The following is a 20,311-nucleotide window of genomic DNA, read 5'->3' as shown; positions in this document are numbered from 1 at the left end:
TTAATTTAGAAAAAAACGCTATAATATTAGTGGATTACGCCTTTAAAAATTTCAGTGTTTTAGGACTTATTTTATTTTTTGTTGAAAATTTCCACGTATAGAAATATTGCCAATTTACAATAACTATAAGACAATTGCATTAAAAATATCAAAGAGAATGGAAACAATCAGTCAGAAAATGTGTAAGAAGTGATGCTATTGACTATCAGATCTAGGTGAGATAGTGCCAAGTTTTTTAAAACATTCAGGGATAGAGAAAAGAGGAAAACATTCAGAGGAAGGGAATTAAGAAGATAGGGGAGGCAGAATAAAAGTGAGCATTGAACTGGTTTGTGAAACAGGGAGTTAAGGATAGCCTGTTATAGATTTAAGGATGCTGTCCATTAATTTGAGGTCACTTTGAAGGCGTAGAAAAGGAAGATTGTGAATGAAGAGACGAGAATGGTTTTAGTGGGCATATTGTACATGTGAGGGACTCTGAATTTCAATGCATCTACTTATAACGAAGTGGGTTATAGATTTAAAGGCAGCGAGATTTGTTGAAGCTGACATCGTCCAAATGGGAGAACAATGCATTATCAGGAGAAGGAAAATTGTGGAAAAATAGGGACAAAGGGGTTGCAGATCATTAGTGTAGCAGGATTAAGATGGACATGGCTTTGTATTTAGCCATTTGGACGTACTCGAAGAAATTTAGTTTACTATCAATTAATACCCGTAATAATCCTTTACTGACAATTGTCAGTTCAGGTTTATTTAATTTAAAGTGTAATTGAAGTTGAGTGGGACTTTTTAATTTAAATAGACAGTACTGCACTTGCGTTCATTTAGTTTTAGTTCTCAGGTGAAGATGAGATATGATATACGAGCGTGATGCGCCCGCTCCCAGCGGGCTTCCCCCACTCTTTTCAATGCAGGTCTACGGAGGGATAGGCGCGTTTCTAATTGTAAAATGTAGAAAAAAAGGCAGGGTCTTATGTACAAATTTAATTGGAATGTTTATGTACAAATTGAGGTCAGAGGACCTCTTTAAACACAACATTGGAAGTAATTACACTATCCTCTGTTAATACTTGTTTAGCGTTTTCCTTAATATTTACAAAAATATTTTGAAAAGGTCTTACCCTAGAGAATGCTACATAAAGTTGGCCATGAAAGAATACAGGGTCAGGCAGGAATAAGCCAGCTCTTTGCAAAGTCTGACCCTGAGCCTTGTTAATAGTCATCGCATAGGAAACCTTAATGGGAAATTGTCTGCGAGTCAAATTAAAAGGCATGGTGGGATCCAACGGCATTGATTGTATTCTTGGGATGAGGACAATCTTGCCAGAATCAATTATTTTTATTTTAATCAATTATTTATTTTTTTTAAACCAATTTTAGGAAAAAATAGACCTATTGTTTAAACAAATACAGCAACAATCTTTGCTGTGATTGCAAAATCAACTATTTTCACGCACTAGAATGTTTAAACAACGTGTTAGAATTGTTATAAACTAATGTAGCAATATTTAGGAAGTAAGATATGCTGTCGCATGTTCTTTGATAAATTCTGTGCATTTTGGTACCTCATGGTTGCATATAAGTTGAGAAAAAGGTATCTATACAGTAGAAATAATATAGAGGATAATGCATTCTTTAGTTCATTTCAGTCAGAAGGAGTGTGGATAGTTTTTAATATTTTAAAGTCGTCAGTGTGTAATAGCATGTGGGCTTGTGAGGTGGGAACTGGGGAGGCCAAGTTACATACATATAAATTAAAGAGATATAGTCCTAGTGCACTGTCTTGAGTAACTCCTGATGCTACAGGAGTCCAACAAAATAAGACGCCAGAAAGAATGACAACCTGGTTTCTGTCACTAAGGAAGCCAGACTAGGGGCTGAATAATTTACTTTGGATATTTAAACTTTGACTTAGTTTTTGAAGGAGGAGGATTGTGAGAATTAAAATCTTTTTAAAAGTCAATAAATATGGTACTTTTAATAAAAATGCATAAACTGCATGTAAAAATATATCTCCTTCATGTAGGTTGAGTAGAATTTGAATGAGACTATCTACGAGATCCAAATTATTGTTTGATTGAGTTGTTGTATTTAGCTCATGCCATATATTTTATGTACATATAACTTTTACAGCTTTGTAAATAAATTTCTTCTCATTTTTTTCATTATCATCATTTTCATTAACTAATATTAATAGCTATAATTGTCATAAGGCTGTGGTTGTGTTTCATTTTCCTGCTTTTATCTTGATACCCTTTTTTAACCCTTTTAGTGCCAGGGGGCCGATCCATCGGCCCGGGTAGTATATGCGAAGAGTGCCAAGGGCCAATCTATCGGGCGGGCTTATTTTGCACTGATGCCTTTTATTTTTTGAGCTTCGTATAGATTTTGTCTCTATTTTTTTTGTATCTATCATGCTTTAACATACCCGTAAGTATTGAGAGTCAACGAAAAAAAAAAAATAGTTTCAGAAGATGCGTACATATTAGGCTTTATATAATTTTTTTAGAGCAAACCTACAAATTCAGCAACAAAAGGCCTGGCATTCTTCAGCAAACCAGGAAAAATGGGCTGGTACTAAAAGGGTTAATCTATTATCAACTCAGTGTTAGTGCAGTGGCATTGTTTCAAATAAATATCTGTTAAATGAATTTTACTATTGTTAGTTCTAGCATGGTAAATTTTCTCTTTTTCTTTCTCAGAGTCGATATGGAAGAGTGACACCTTTGGCCAAAACTTTGCAAGAAGATCCATCTTGCCAACTGTGCAATGTTCTCCAGAAATATGTACTTCAGTCAGATTTAGCTGCTATTGAAGCCAACTTAAAAGATGGAGAACTTCCCATGTTGTCAACCCTCAGACAGGTTTGCAAAATACATTTTACTTATTTTATATAGGTAGATCATGCAACATAAAAAGATAAGTGAAGCCTAGGCTGAAGTTGAATCTTATCTTTGTTCCATACTTTAAAGCGATCTCCAAATTATTTATGCAGAAAATGTTTAGTGTTGAGCCTTTGAAATGCTGTGACTGAAAAAATTGACATAGGGTAGGAATTACTACAGATGTGGATGTTATGTTTCCGATGTTTGAATGAATTGGAAAAAGAGGGTTTACATATTTTGGTGTGCCTATTTTCTATGAAGAAAAGAAGTGTGTAATTTTATGCATTTCATATTTAATTATAAATTTTAATTTGTTCTTTATTTTTCAGGGAGTTATTGTTTTGAGCAGACAATGGAAAAATGTCCTTTACACTCCCCTATTGCTGGAGCACAACTACAAAAGTAGTGGACATCTCAAGCCTCTTAATGTTGCCATAAGGATTCCACCCACTATGGATGAGGTAAGTTCTTACTTGTTTGTTATCCTTTGTCATTAAGTTCTCTATAAAAATAATTTTTTCATACCAAATAAATGGGTGTAGCGATTTGATATAAAGTATGGGTTCCAAAGTTGTTGGCCTTCATTTATGGTACAGATATCAAAGCATATCTTAAATCAAAACTTATTAGTTATCTAATGTGTTTAGCTAATACTACTATAGCCTTTTCTGGCAATTGCAAATGATCTGGATTACATTAAATATTTTACCTGGAGTGAAATCCTTGCTCTTGATTCATAATAGTGTATCCATTAAGGTATATCTTGAGCAATAATTTGGCATCCTAGCAGCAATAGATTTTCACTTGTTAACTAAACAGTAGTTTTTTATATTTTTGAATGTTCAATGAAGGTTTTGCAGGGTTCTTACTGGTTAGAGAAGCCTTGGAAATTTGAGAGAAATAAAAATCCGGACTGAAAATCAGGGAAAATAGGTTATGATCAGAGAAAAACTCCAGGGGCATAGCAAAAATATTAATACAGGGTATTGTTGCATTTGAGCAGAGAGGTGGGTTGCCATCCTGGTTTGTTTGCCAAAGATTATGTAGTTCCAACTTGGCACTACCTGACTTTATTTTTGCTACTACTACTGCTTGGCTTTATTTTACAATGTAGGTAGCTGTATTTTATCTGTAAAATTCCTGTACAGTAGACCTCTGCTTTACGATGGGTTCAACTAACAATGGATTTGGCATATAATCTGAGTTGCTTTTGCATGCCCTTTTAAAATTTCAAATCTCGTTGATTTTTGTCCATTCACTCAATTTATCATCAATAGTGTATTTCTACTTTTAATTTTTTTTAACAAAAAACTTGTTTAACTCAGCAACTTGTACATGTTCTGATACTCTTTAAACTGATTCCTCATGTAGAAATAATGTCGACTAAATGTACAATGAAATTGGCTTTATGATCAGTCCACTTGAACAAACTAGTGTAGTAAAGCTAGGGTCTACTGTATATGGCTTCTTTGCCATTGATCTAAAGTTGGAAAGATTTTAAAAATCCAGACTTGAAATCAGAGCAAAGTTAAGGAAATTGAAAATGGAAAGTTGGCTTAAACCCTGTTTTAATAGGGTGGTTTCCTATTATTTTTTTATTGCCTAAATTGAAAGATTATTACTCCTGAAGTATGTATTTAATGCTTTTAGATTTTTAAATGACAACATCTATTTTTTGCTATCAAATGAAAAGTGAAAATTTTCAAGCGCGCGAAAACACGACAGCTAAGTATGAATGCTGGGAAAAGTCTGTGTGACGTCATTGTGGTTCCATCTGCCGCCATGTGAGACCACCTTGATGCGAGGCTATGAGCGCCGCTACGATGCAGGCTGCTAGCAGGTAGCAGAGTACCCTGCTAGCAGGTAGCGCTTGGCTTAAATAAGGATTAGTAATACCATATCAAATGAAGGAAACTTTCTGACCATAGGCAATTTTAATAAGCGATTATTAAGAGATGTTTCCTTGAGCTCTGTGCCTCATGCATGCATTGGTAATCACAGACGATGTAAAACTCCTGACTACTTGTATAGCATGTTGGTCCCTGTGATGTCACGTGGAGTGGCATCCCATGGGCACCAATCTGGCCTTTTTCAAATGAGGTTAAAATTGACCATTAACATTTGTGTAAACTGGGATTTCTAAAACCAAATAATTTGTATATTATGTATACACTATTGGTGGTTAACGAATCGCAATCAATGCCTTTTGTTATCTTTGATGATGGAAATTACCCTATTATCAGACATATGGCGTGCTTGGTTGTGGAATTTAATGAAATATGTAACCTTTGCTTGTAATATCATGCAGTAATAGTAGTTATGAAGCATTAAAGCTGTTGTCCTGTCAGTCATGGTGGAACTAAAGTATGCATTGCAGAAATGCAAATATAATACATTGACCATATTTTTTAAATCTCAAGTGAAAAGTTTACTGTGTCATAATTGAAATCATGGAGTTCATCTTTTTATATCACTTTTCAGCGTATAGTTTTCCATGTACAATGGGCATGACCATATTATACTTTGACTAATTTTTTTAATGTCAAAAATACTTGCTTAAGCCTGCAATGAAATTTTACCTTTGTTCATCATGCACCTTGCTTCAACTTGTGAAAATGTTGTCGTAACTAAGCCTTTGCCATGTAAGAAAAAAGTTTTCTATTTATTTGTTGGTAAATACTCTCAACTGCAAAAACCAACAAATATATAAGGCATTAATGATATTATTAAACTTAAATATATTAATAAATCTATGTACACCCACTTGATTGTGGAATAGAATAAGATTTTTCATTGATTGACTCCATTTAAGAGTTTCAAGATTTTAACTTACAATAAACTGAATATTTATTTGTTCTTATTTTTTTAATCATCTGGAATATATTAAGGTACAAAACATGAGATTTCACATTCTATAGTAAATTACAACCAGCCTAACCTAAACATCTGATTACTACAAAGTAAGTTCTAGCTACCCCCGAAAACACAGTAATCCCATTATTGTCATTATTATTGGTAACACAAATATATGCAGTAGAAGATCGTTAATCCAAAATTAAAATAACAGCGTGATCTAAACAACAGAAGGTTTTCCTTAGTTTTTCAAAATTTTAATTTTTTTTTAAGTCACATTATCAAAAATACAGCTATTTGAGTGGTTTTATTGTCATCTCAGAGGCTGGCTGTCTTCACGCTAATCCCATGAGTATTTAGCCATTTTGTCATGTAGGGAAATAATTTGCTGTTTTCTTCGGCAAAATATTTCATTATGTGACTTGGGATTCTCAGATGTGGTGATTTCTTGCAACAGAATTCAGGGCATCAACATATGATGTCTATTCTTTGAACTTTCTGGAGTTAATGAGATCAGGAAGTGGGTTGCAGTTTACATTGTGCACACCGCTCGGCCAAAATTGCACAAAATATATCTGAGGAGAACCATTTTTAACCCTTCCTGATGGCCCATGTTTGAAACCTGGGATTGAGATAAGCAGTTCCATGAGAGAAGTGAAAAGCTGCCCTGCATTACATTCTGGAGTTGGTTTTAAGGCGCACTCCGCTGCATAGGGCGGAGCCTGAAGGGCCTCTCTCCCTATGACTCATGCAGACTAGTTGATGATTGTTTATGAAAATTAATGCCTAATAGTTTTTCCAAAATACTGGACTTCTCCACACTTATGAGATTAGCTGTGACTTTCAATATTGAATGAAAGAGTTAAAATTCACAATTGGTTATTATAATGGATTAATAATTAATTAATTAATAATTATTTATGGTAAGATATTCAAAGTGGGATAACATCTGATCATAGTATTTGATAATTGCCGGTAGGTTTATGTTAGGAGCCGAGAAATTGATGTGAAACTTGCAACAGGTGCACGTTGAAAAATATGGAGGGGCAAATTATTGATGTTCTAGTCATATCGTAAGAATGCTGATCCATTTTCCTTCCATTTACCAGTGGTTTCGTTAAGTTTATTTTCACGACTTCTCTACCTTCGTGAGTTACGGACAAAGGACTTTTTCAAATGTTTTGAACCTTTTTTTATCTCATATTTAATCCTAATTTAATGGATGCCATGGGTTTTTCTCATTACTTGACCATCTACTCGAAAATGCATTATTTCCGCTGACACCAACGCTCTTTATGAAAAAAGTATTTTGCGTGTTGCGGTGTTGCCTACATCCAGGCAACTGGTCTGTTATATAGCGTTAATCCGGGATGAATCTGGTCCCAACCATTCTCATCTTGATTATTGATCTTATACTGCATATTGTTTGGTGTAGAAAAAAATTTAAATATCATTTTTGTCTCCATTCTCTTTCTTACTCACACTATACATTTTTTATAAAAACAATATTATTTCATAGATCCATACTTGATGAAAATTATTAGCAATGGCAATTACAACTACCTCTGAATAATAATATTCTTTTCCATTTTATATTGTAAGTAGGTTACTATTTGCCCAAAAAATTGGCTAATTTATATCTTTAGAGCTGCTCATAGTGTGACTGTTTTGTAATATTTGTGAAACATCTTAGGAGGAGACTTTGGATTTATCAGAAAGTGTGCCGAGGAGAAAGAGATTAAGTAAGCAAATACATGTGTGGCCATAGTATAGCAGCCTTTTCAAAAAATCCTATACATTTCTCTTGGGGCATAAATGTTTTCACTCCCTAACTATTTTCACAGATTTCTGTCCTCTCTTCTACTGTTAATTTAAAAAAATTCTTGAATTTGAACTGTCATACCTTTATGGTGTATGTTATGAGGTTATCTAATGCCATATATCCTTGAATTATTAAAAAAAAATCTTCTTCACTCTTCTACAGCAATGGGTGAATCTTGGTGATGCTTACCTTGCTTTGGGATTTTTTACTCTGTGCCTGCTTGGGGAATCTTGCTTTCAGCTTTGTGGTGCTCATGTACTTAATTATAAAATGAGCTCCTTTTAGGATAGTAAGTCTTACTTTTGGTAATGATCTTTGATAATCGTTGATAATTACAGCAGACTCCCGATTATCCGGCTGCGGTTTATCCAGGTTGTGGATTATCCATGCATGATTTTCACTGTCACTCAATTTTTTCCGCAGTCTTTATTAAAAAAAAAAAATTCGGACGCAAAATCATCGGAATTACTGCATTAAAGCTAGGTTACACCGGGCTTATTATTCCCATTAGAATCCCCTTCGTAAAACGGATGCGATTGCCTGCTAGCTGCATTCACGGGAGTACTGTGTTTCTGTTTTCCAAATTTCGCAGTGCACGACCGTGCTCCATGATCATGGATACACGTCCCGTGGCATTTTCAACCTTTAACTTGTGCGAGACGCAACTAAGTGGTGTAGCGCCTGACACTGTAGTTTCTGAAGTCGAGCAGGGTTTTGAAGCATTCGTGCAAACCACTTTTCTGTATCTGTGATCACACAGCCACGGGTGTGTGGTTTTCGATACCATGTCATACATGGATCTGTAGGAATACGAGTACAACCACGTTATCGCCGCTAAAAAGATCGCAAACTTGCGAAGAAAGCTCTTATTGACTCCGGGAAGCACTCAAAATAACAGAATAACTGCATAAATAATAATATATTGTTTTTTTAGGTAAATTAAGAACATTGCATGACATTTAGGCAGGTTACACACTGGTGTCGTAGACATGATGTCTACGATAAATCTCGTGTCCGAGGCATGTCGCACGCGAAACCAACCTGTGTTGTCAAATCAGAGCTTACACACTGCTTGCGACAGATGTTCGAAGCATCATCTGTGTATCGGACAGGTGTCGCACGGAACCGGTTTGCCGGTGTTTGGTAAGACATGTCGCGCGAGACCTCACCCCGCGCATGCGCCCCTGCCACAGCCAGCACTCCCCGCTCAGTCTGTTGCTCTCGACCACAGTACAGTGGTTTCTTACTAAATCACAAAGTTTGTTGAAAGTACCTTGTTCCATCCTATGAAAGTTTTTGAACTTATCTGGATGATCGTTTAGCTGTTGAGTGGTAACAAACTGGCTTGAACCCTCAACATTGGCAGTCCAGTAGGGGTGGGTCCAATATCGGCGGGGTGTGTAAAACCTACGCCGACGACGTCTTCGTCTCACAACTCCAAGTAATAACATCACTTCATCCTCCTCGGATGACATTTTGCACTCGACTGACAACAACAACCGACAAATACGGTCATGCAACAAACGACAGAGACAAGTACAAAAGACATGTATGTCTCATGAAATTTGATCAGACACGACACGTGTCTTAAGACACGTTTCTTACGACACCAGTGTGTAACCCGCCTTAAGTGAAATTTTGGGTTATCGTGTTCGATTATTCGTGCCGTCCCTCCCCATAATTAGCCAGAATAATTGGGAGTGTACTGTGCTTATCTTGTGTAAAGGATATATGTGCTTCATAATCCTTCTTATGAGACATCAATTTTCATTGGCATCATATTTTTTATTGTGGTTCCATGAAATGCTTATTATAAGTTGTATCTGTGAAGATAATGCATGGAGTAATGATAACTAATTATGCACTGTGTTATCTGTTTAACATGTACTTTATTTCTTCGGTATAATTCCTTTGGCCCTTCTTTGACCCATGTCAATGGTGTGTATTTTGTAATGATCTCATAAAAGCTTGTTAAATTTTAAAATAACATGTTTAACATAATAGGGGACCTGTGAAGTGTTCTTATGCTCCTAGATTTTCTCTTTGTGGTCTTTTTATTCCTTTGTGTTTCCTTTTTTGTGAGTGAATATTTAGTTTTCATTGTATTATTGGAGAGTGTACACTTCTTTCAGGAATATTTACTAACAGATGGGGAAATATCAGGGGAAGAATGTGAGGTAACTGATGAATGCACCATGCTTTTAAATGCTGAAGGGGGATCAATGCACAGGCTTAAAAACCAGGACAAGCTTGGTGAGTAAGATTAGCTGTCAGTGGGTTGGATTCACTTTCTTGCATTTATTCTTGTGCTTTATTGGCTGGTAGTTATGCTGTGAAGGATGTTGAAAACATCCCATGTGCTATTGCTTCTTGCCAAAAGAAAACATTCATAGCTCAATGAATGAAAATTAAAATGCAGTCATATTGGTGGGTTTGGTAAAAAGTATTCCTTCAAATACTGATGTTCTGCTGATGATTATTTCAATGTTGTGATCTGTTGAAGCTTGTGATGTGTTGACCTCTTGCTTGGCATTCTGTTTTGTCATGTTTTTTTATTATCCTACATTTTGGTTATGATTTCCATGTGTAATTTAGTATTCTGCTTGGTATAACGTAGGAAAATTTCTTAATATTATTCTGAGGGAAGTAAATATTTCAGTTTTATAAAGTTATCTGAAGCATAAATTATGAGCTGAAAAGATTTTCAAAGTTTATCATTGAAAGTTTCTGGAACAGTTTTCTCTTCAAATTTTAGTTAATTTGATAATGCATGTATTTTGTTATTTTTGTGAAGAAATTTTCTCTTGACTATTTGCAATGAATAAAAATGAAACTTTCCAATTCATTTTTAAATTCTTACAATACTTATTTCACTCTTTAACCATTAAAAACATTTAAATGCGCTATTCAAACATGTTAATATGTATTTCCTCATCACATAGGCCGTCCGGAGGAGCCAGTCCCCTCTCCCAATATCATTGGACAGCATGATTATCTCTTTCATCAGACTCTGAACCCTAATACATCTCCTCCTAATCCTGCAAATATGCATGCATCTCCTAATATCCGAGGGCCTCCCTTGGTGCAGAGGCGGCGAAAACGACAAAAACGCCGGTCACAGAAGAAGGAGAAGACCTCACATCAGCATAAGACTGCTGACGAGGTTTTAATCAACGTGCGGGATGCTTCCAACTTTAAGTCACCAGTTTGTAGTCCAAAGATAAGTGACGGCCCAGAAGGCCTGACAACAGCCAGTTCCTCTTCGGGTGCTCCTGACAATGACGATGCTGGTTATGGTGATGAAGAGGGGGAAGGAGACGATGACAGCTTGGATGGTGGTGAAAGTGGTGCTCATTTCCCATCGCCACTGGCAAGGAACGTGAGTGGGACAGAGAATGAAGACCTTTACTCATGGATGGCCAAGCAGCAAGAATTTATGAAGCCAAATCCAACAAGAGTGGCTGCTGCAGCAGAAGAGGAGAGGCAAAAGATGAAAGGAAATTGGGTAAATATAAAATTTTGGATTCATTTCTTACTGAAAATGTTTGTATTTTGTTGCAAATGATGTTGCCTAGCTGTGTGTTCTGATTGTATGTATTAAGTTCCTAGGTTTTCCTCAAAACTTTTATCCCTTTGCTGAGTTTATTTTCAAATTATTGGCCAAAAAGTGATTGCATGTACACCCATGCCTCGTATACCGCAAGGGATGCGTGCCTTGGGGTCTTTGAGCTTTACGAATTTGCTTCATATGAGAGCATTTTAACATTGGGAAGATAGGGATGCGTTCATGGTAGCATAGGTGTTGGGTATCGAATTTCCTCTAAACCATATATATTTCTAGTAATAGCCCTAGAAAACCTTATTTACATAAATTTTTATAGTTTAAAATATCTTTAACAATAGTGGGCACGCATGCAAAGACTTTTATTTGCATTAAAAAAATTTGTATGTGCTTTTAAAATTCCCTCCTGTCGTGCGGGTGGACTAACATCTGCTATCTCAGGGGTTCGTAATGCATTGCCGGCAGTTGACGATTTTTCAAACCAGTCTAAAACAAGTATTGTGTCACCCAGGCCCTTTTGTCGCTCATTGAAATGACAGGCAAATGCTACTTTGAATGCCATTTCATAGCTAGCGGAGTTTATGAATGATAAATCATTTTAATTTGAAGTCCTCCAAGGCAATAGCAGCTACGTGAAACAGTCTTTAAATGCCTTGAAACCTGACCCAGGTTTTCCTTCCCTGAAAATGAATGAATGAGATTACATTCTTTTCCAAAAGAATTCGTCAACACTAAAAACTAGTTGAGGGGGAAAGGAGCCACTTTCAATCACAGCTTGGAGTTCATCAGAAAATGTTGTGGTGGCTGCACTATCAACACTTGCAGATTCACCTTATATCGCCGCACTGAAAATACCTGCTTGCCGTTTAAATTCTGGAACCAAGCGGAGCTTTCACTAAATGTCTCGGAGCGATTACCACTCTCGTCTTTTTGTACTGATTCACTATGAACTTTCCGTATGTGTAGACCGCTTGGTTGAAGTTGGTGCGGCTGAGGTCACTGATGTTTTAACTTCCTCTTTATTCAGAATAAGGCATCGTGAGTTCAAACTTCAGCGCAATATCTCTTTGACGCCTTCCATTTGCAAAGCATTGACCTCTTTCAATTTCTCTTCTAGGGGTACGGTTTTTCTGGATAACTTCTTGATTTTTCTACCCACATTTTTTGCCATCGTTCTCTTGGTTTTTACTCTGTATGGCTCTATCGAAATCACCTTCTATCGCTGCACTGTATTCCTGAGACGCAGAGGGCCTACGACTGCTGGGAGGGAATGAAGCCATTGTGTTTGAGACTCTATAGCAGACCCTTTTATGTGTTGATTCTATTCATACCCAACTCAGCCACCACTCCATTTCTCCCCTGTGAATACCGATGACCTTGAAGGCTTTAGAGTGGACCCTTTACCTGGAAGTCAATCGCCCAATAACCTATGATAGCAAAAATCACATCTCACACCGTACTGCTTAAAAAAAAACTCATTTCCACTAGCCTCACCCTTAAATAATGATCTAAATTAACTACATATTGTCATTCTGTGAAGGAGACGATATAAATTACTTCGGTAGACTGGCTATCTGGACCCAATGACAAGTAATGTTTTTGGCCATTGCACAGCAATGGATTTCGATTAATATATAAATAAAAAAGAAGATTTGAGGCATGCAATACTATTAATATGCATAAAATGATAGCAATTTCGTGTGTACTAAGCGCAAGTTCGCATTTTATCATGAGAGCTTTAATGTTTTTTTGATTAGGCTACACTGCGTTACGATGTTTCCCTGAGGAACGAATTTGCGCTACATCGAAATTGTGCTAATCGAAATTGCGCTATGCGAGGCATGGGTGTACTTTATTTCGGCCTCATCCTTTCATCGCTATCGTGTATATAATGTGAAAATTTGTGAAATAATTAAATTATTTGAAAAAATATCGCTACAGATTTTTCTGTGGATATAATGGCCATTGGACAGCAGTGGATTTTGATAAATACATATATAATCAAAAAAGAATATTTGAGGCAAGCAATACTATTAATATGCGTAAAATGATAGCAATTTCATGTGTACTTTTTGTGTACGCAAGATCACGTTTTGTCATTAGAGCGTTAAAGTTTTTTGATAAGGCTACACTGCATTGCGATGTTTCCCCGAGGAAGGAATTTTTGCTGTATCGAAATTGCGCTAATCAAAATTGCACCATGTGAGGGTGGATGGGTGTATTAGGTTCTTAGGTTTTACAAAAATTTTTATCCCTTTGCTGAGCTTATTTTCAAAAATTTTGGGAGAAAAGTGATTATTTGTATTAGGTTCTTAGGTTTTCCTAAAAAATGTTAACCCTTTGCTGGGTTTATTTTCAAATAATTACAATGGAGTATCCAGCTCAAATTTGATCTAAAGTTGCCCCTTGCAATGGGTGTGAAATGTTGGAGGCAACAGATATGCAGTTTACTTCGAAATCTTTTAAATCCAGCAGTGGAATGATGTACAATCAACTCTCCATTATTAGGCTTCGAATAATCTGATTGGCAGATTTGCAGGGCTATTTTCTTATCCCTACTTGTAAAATTTCTAAGAATATTCTTTAGTTAACAATAATGAAACTTAAAAAAGTTAATGTGTCCTATTACGATTCATCCAAATACATATACTTATGTATGTATCCTATCAATATAAATGAACTTCTTTGATTAACTTGACAGTTTAATCGTAATATGGAGGAAGAATTTGGCTGTTTTTAAGAGAAACTAATGAAAACTCAATCACGTATACTTTCACTATTCATTTTTGCATTTGTAAAATTTATTATGTACTATTGCTGCTCATAGCCTATGAACAATGATTATCATGTGTATCTGTGTTCATAGAGCCTCATTTTCATGAGTTTCACCCGCTCTTTCCATCTTCCTCTGTCTAAATGAAATTAACTAATATGTAATCATTCAATTGAAATAATTTGAAGTTCATGAAAATAATACACTGACTTATGTTTGTATTTTAAATGCTCTGAACCATCCTACTGTTCCTTCCTTTCATCATTACGTGGTGAATTCAAAACTCTGTGCTCATTTGTCTGCCTTATTAATTATTTTCCAATAGGCAGTCATTTGTTTCACTCTGAGGTGCTGCTATAGTTGAAGGTACACTTATAATGGATAATATTCTTACCTAGAATACCTCATTCATGTGATAAGTTTTCAAAGTTACAATCATTTTTATTGCTCTGCTTTTGATAGCCTTATAAATGTGGCTGAAAAGTGGAAGAAAATTGTGCTTCCCATTGCTATGAAGATTCTAGAATTGGGCACGAGGAATGAAGGGAAGATTATGCGAATTAGCCAAATAATATAATGGGGGTTGAGTTAATTAACAATCTTCAGTGATAAAATACTCTAATAGAAATATTCTCTAGGATGATCAAAGCAAAAGTGTATGCTTTTCTAATACTCTTTGATCCCTGAAAATTTCTCAATGCCTTTCCAGGAGTCCAAGCTTAATACAATGACCACTGATGAAACCTTGGAGGAAGCCACGATGATACCTAATGGTCCATCCAACATACCTGTTGCTAATTACTCGTCATCTCTCCACCTACTAGATGCTCACTTAATTTTTGAACCACTTTTGACCTGCCTTGGTGTGATGCCAGGGCAAATAAATGCTGGGAGCGTTGGTGCTGCATCAGAAGGTGCTGTCAAGGATGGAATGGCTGGCTATCCTGCATCCGGTGGTACCCCATTTGAAAACTGGGGTTCAAACATTTCAATTGCTGGCTCCATGGACACAATGAGGATTGACATTGTTGTTAGTGAGTGCGGCAAAGGGAATACGAGTCAGGAGAAGAGGAAAAGTGGTCCCTCAAAGACAAACGGAGAATTTAGCAAGAAAGGCCATGGTAAGTACTCAATGATTAAGCATCTTTCATTTTCGCGATAAATTATGATCAATTTTGCTTGAGTCGCACCATCTTAAATTCTCATTGGGCAGAGTACATGTCTTGTTTTAATCATCAGATTAAAGTTTTTATTGCAACCAATGTAGACTATCAAATGCTTCTAATGTCACTTTAAATTATTGTCATTTGATGTTCTTCCAAGCATTAAATATTGAAATTATGTACTTAGTTACAACTGATGCACATAGGGTAAGAAAAAAAGACTTTGCTGTTCCACCAAATGAAATATATATTTGCGACTGGTTTCGGTACAGTGTATCATCATGTGGCAATTTCACATATTTGTACATAGAATTTATACCCTTGAAGAAGTTAGTTATAACTGTGCTTGCATAGAATGCTTAGATTTTACAAGTCTGAGATTGGTAAACATCTTATTTGTTGAGTACATCTCCTTGCCGTATGAAATCACTGATAGGCTGCATGAAATGCTATATATCACTTTTTGCATGAACATTTGTGTGTTTCTTCATTTTTGCCCATTATTTGCTTAGAAATGTTTCTTACTTAACATCTCCAGTTATTTTGTTAAATCTTGTATTTATATATCTGGCCCATACATTTTTTGACTGAAGTTGAGTTAAAGTCAGGTATTACAGTGTCTTTTGAAATAGATCACTTATTGCATGCAGTTATAAAGTCACACATGATATGATTGTTTTAAATAGTCACTGATTGTGTAGTTTATTTTATATTTTAGTCAATTAAGTTGAGTATTAAGATATTTTATATTTAGTTGATTTATGATTTAGTTGACTTCATTATATTGATGTACTATAAAATATGTCTTCCTTATAGGGAAATTTCGATTGGATATACCATCTGAAATGCCGGCTTTCCTCTGTGAAAAAATTGGCGTGGAACTTGATTTAAGGAAATTGGCTGATACAAGTGTAGATGATTTAGTGCAGAAGCACAACGTACTTTACATTTCTCGAGGTCAGCTGAGAAAACACACCAGCACTTTGCTTAACTTCAGTGTGGATATCCGCTACATATCCCAACAGGTTTGTACCCTCTAGATCTATAAATGGGCTTGTTCACCAATTTTATTTTATTGCCAACTACATATAGCAGTTTGAAAAATAGAGGCTCCTACATTTTTCTCCTTTTTCAACCAACGCCTAATTCTTGAGTTATTCATATTGAAAATCAGTGGCCTGAACCCTTTTGCAGAAAAGTTGGTGATGTCGTGAACTCGTGCTGAGTGGGTGGTATATTCTACCATACACCTTCCCCTTACTCATCAGCATTGCATGGTTTTTTGTTGTTTCTTCTCTGTTGTGAGCTAATCGTTCTCTCTATGAAAGTTTTTTTTGGATGAGTAAATGGACAAGAGCTCTACTGATCTCAACAACTCATGAAAAGTGGCAGTTTCTGTGTTTTCTTATTTTAACCTCATGAGAGAATGATCAATTGTGGAAGATTGTTTTTCCATGGAAACACATCTTTCCCTTTCATTTCTCAAATTATTTTAATCAATTTTTTTTTAGGCGTGATTGGACTGCGTAAAATAAGTGTGCCCTTACCACAACCAAATTTGACTTTGTTTAAAAGATGTTTTTTGTACGTAGGACCAAAGGTTTTTAATTTGTTACCACAGTCATGTTTTATTTCAAAACCTTTAAAAAAGTTTTTCCAAAACGTACATTCTTGGCTTCTCACTAAAGAAAGTGTAGAACAAATATTGTTGTAAATGAATTATAAATAGTACTTTAGTTGTTTTTTTTTCATGTACGCACTTAAACTTTGGTTGCATAGATTATCAAGGTAGCACAAAATGAACACTATATGTAAAGCATAAATATTATTATTTTGGATGGTAGCCTCAAACAGGTTATCCTTCGCGGCTACCTAAAATTACTCAAATTTGTTATTGTCATGTAATTTGTGTGTGGAGTAATAAAATTATTATTATTACTACCCCATTCAAGTATTCCCTTTTTTTTTAACTAGAACATGATACACTCTTGTTGATTTTTGCGCATAAATTTTGGTTTTGTTTAGCCTTTGGCATTTGATTGTTTCCTTGATTTCTTCATGTGTAGGTAAACATGCCATTGCTGAGGCTTCTTCACCAAATCAGTAACATGTATCAAAATGTGAAGGAGACTCAGATGGAGCTTAGGGGTCAGCAGCAGCAAGTCCATACGCTGTTGCCTCACCCACCTCCTCCTCCACAGCTGAGCGGCATCATCGATCCCAAGAATGGATCATCCTCAGGTAATTGACTTCGCGTTACTCTGACAGGGTTGTTACAGAACAGGGATATCAGGGAATTCAGGGAAATGTGAGGAGGTCCCTGTCTGCCTCTCCAAAGGTATTGGGTGTTCAAGTCCTGCCTGGGTATGTAGCCAATATCCAGGGCATGAATGTTAGTACCCGTCCATTGTTTAACTCATTCGAAATGGTGGAGTTGTTGCCTTAGCATGACTGCTGTACTGAGCCCCAGGGAACTCTTCTGTCCCCTCCGTACGGAGCTTTTTTGCCGGACATTCATGAAGAAGAGTGTCGGGGATAATAGGGCGGTTTCCTATTATTTTTTTATTGCCTAAATCGAAAGATTATTACTCCTGGAGTACGTATTTCACGCTTTTAGATTTTTAAATGACGATATCTATTTTTCGCGATTAAATGAAAAGTGAAAATTTTCAAGCGCGCGAAAACGCGACGCGTAAGTAGGAATGATGGGAAAAAGTCCATGCGACGCATTTCTGGTTCCCCCTCCCGTCTTGTGAGGTGACCTTGATCGAGGCTCTGAGCGCTGATAGGACGCAGGATGCTAGCGGGTAGCTGAGTACCTTGCTGGCTGGTAGCGCTTGGCTTAAAAAAGGTTTATTAATACCTTATCAAACGAAGAAAACTTTCCGACCTAAGCCAGTTTTAATAGGTGATTATTAAGACATGTTTCCCTGAGCTCTGTGCCTCATGCATGCATTGGTAACCTCAGACGATGTATAACTCCTATCCTCTCGTGTAGAAACTAGGTCCCTGTGACGTCACGTGGAGTGGAATCGCATGGGCGCCAATCTGGCCTTTTTCAAATGAGGTTAAAATTTGACCCTTGCCATTCGTCAAAACCGGTATTTCAAAAACAAAATAATTTGTGTATTATGAATACACTAATGGTGGGTAACGAATCGCAATCAATGGCTTTCGTTTTCTTTGATGAAGGAACTACCCTATTACGTACTCTCATCACCAACCTTTTTCGACCCTTCCCAGTGGGCATTTCGCATTATCTCGGACCCCAAGGGTAGTTGGGCTCCCTCCTTTCGGGGTTTTATAACCCTACCACTGGCATTAGTTCGCGGTCAACCATGCTTTGTTTATATGAATTAGTTATATGGATAATTGTTGCTGGAACGTAAATTGCAGACTTTGAATGGAATTCCTCGCTTTATTCTGAGAATTGTCAAATTTTGAACGCAGCTCTACCGTCAATATTAATGCATTTAATGCAGCAAAAATTTCCATGTTGATGCTTAAACTGAAATTGAGATATTATTTAATATTTTTATTAGAATTTCGTTTAAAAATTGTAAATGGTGCTCCAAAGACAAATAATTCAATTCTTAGTTCATATTTTATGAGAAAGGAAAAAATATTTATTTCGCAAAATGACCGGATAAACAATTGTATGACTGCAGTCCTTTACTGCTAGGAGGGGTAATTTAAGATGAGGGGTCTGGGTATCTGCTCCCGGATTTCGAGGGTAAAGCCTAGCCCCTGCTGTGATGGGTCCCAAAACAAAGACATCGCACACCCGTGACCATCATAATAGGGGGAGGGCTATGAAACGTATCTATTCGGCATTCGTTCACCTGCATAGGAAAATCTCCGGCAAAAATCTTCGGCTTTTGTCTCCTAGGTCAAGAAACGTCCAGATGCATATTTTCATCCTAAGTAGGGAAAAGGTTAACCCTTTCTAACCCAGATCCTCTTCTGGGAGAAATTAAATTTCAAGATGTGAAAATTTCATTTTAAAAATGTGAAAATCTTTTACTCAATCATAATTGTTGTGGCAGCTACATATTTTGCAATAGGGTGGTTTCCTATTATTTTTTCATTGCCTAAATTGAAAGATTATTACTCCTGGAGTACGTATTTCACGCTTTTAGATTTTTAAATGACAATATCTATTTTTCGCGATTAAATGAAAAGTGAAAATTTTCAAGCACGCGAAAACGCGACGCATAAGTATGAATGCCGGGAAATCTCTCCGTACATCGTATTTCTAGTTCCCCCTCCCGCCCGGTGAGGTGACCTTGAGGCGAGGCTTAGCGCTGATACGTCGCAAGCTGCCAGCGGGTAGCTGAGTACCCTGCTGGCTGGTAGCGCTTGGCTTAAATAAGGATTATTAATACCTTATCAAACGAGGAAAACTTTCCGACCTTAGCCAGTTTTAATAAGTGATTATTAAGACATGTTTCCCTGAGCTCTGCGCCTGATGCATGCCTCAGACGATGTATAACTCCTATCTTCTCCTATAGAAACTAGGTCCCTGTGACGTCACGTGGAGTGGCATCGCATGGGCGCCAATCTGGTCCTTTTCAAATGAGGATAAAAATGGACCATTGCCATTCGTTTTAAACCGGCATTTCTAAAATGAAATAATTTGTATTTTATGAATACACTAATGGTTGGTAACGAATCGAAATTATTGCCTTTTGTTTTCTTTGATGGAGGAAACTACCCTATTAAACTTTACAGCACAAAAGAACATGATGTTTAAATCTTTCCTAAGTAGAGCTGAAAGTTTATAAAAACATTTTTGATGTTACTAAGAAGCAAAATTGGGTTATAATGGGTTAATGGTTGTTCATACCTCCAATTTGAAAGGCTATGGTGTTGTTTTCAAGGTGAATTTGTTTAAACAAATAAATTTAAAAAAGCCAGGGGATTTGAAATGGGTGGAAAATTCAGGTAATATTGTCCATCGGTTCGGAAAATTTATGGATTGACAAATGATGAATGACCACCATACTGGCAGCTTGCTTGAATTTGCCTTTAGAAATACATTGAGTCCATAGAAATCCATTTCAACCATTGTGTTGGAAAAACAGAGTTTCTGTCAGCATGGAATTGCATTGAATTGCAAATACTTCACAGTCAAATATTTCTTTTGTGTTCATACCTTCAACAAATTCTAGAAGAATATTCCTCTTCTTCCTACTGTAACAATCCTGTCTGACCTATCATTTTTTTCATTTGAAGCTCAGATTAAAAGTT

General features: G+C 36.4%; 1 protein-coding gene across 6 annotated transcripts in view; it reads left to right on the top strand.

Moving 5' to 3' along the window:
• LOC124168440 (transmembrane protein KIAA1109) overlaps positions 1-20,311 on the top strand; it is a 149,988-nt gene that overhangs the window by 52,695 nt on the left and 76,982 nt on the right. For 5 of the 6 annotated variants that reach the window (XM_046546680.1, XM_046546679.1, XM_046546677.1 and 2 more), the window contains 7 exons: positions 2,706-2,867; positions 3,218-3,349; positions 9,696-9,816; positions 10,506-11,068; positions 14,608-15,019; positions 15,878-16,086; positions 17,128-17,302. In XM_046546680.1, coding sequence (XP_046402636.1) covers positions 2,706-2,867; positions 3,218-3,349; positions 9,696-9,816; positions 10,506-11,068; positions 14,608-15,019; positions 15,878-16,086; positions 17,128-17,302 — 1,774 coding nt within the window. Of the gene's footprint in view, positions 1-2,705; positions 2,868-3,217; positions 3,350-7,434; positions 7,484-9,695; positions 9,817-10,505; positions 11,069-14,607; positions 15,020-15,877; positions 16,087-17,127; positions 17,303-20,311 lie in introns of all 6 variants that reach the window. The other variant, XM_046546678.1, reaches the window with a different exon arrangement.

The sequence above is a fragment of the Ischnura elegans genome, chromosome 11 (genome assembly GCF_921293095.1).
Source record: "Ischnura elegans chromosome 11, ioIscEleg1.1, whole genome shotgun sequence".
Lineage (NCBI taxonomy): Eukaryota > Metazoa > Arthropoda > Insecta > Odonata > Coenagrionidae > Ischnura > Ischnura elegans.
This window is presented reverse-complemented; position numbering and strand designations above follow the sequence as displayed.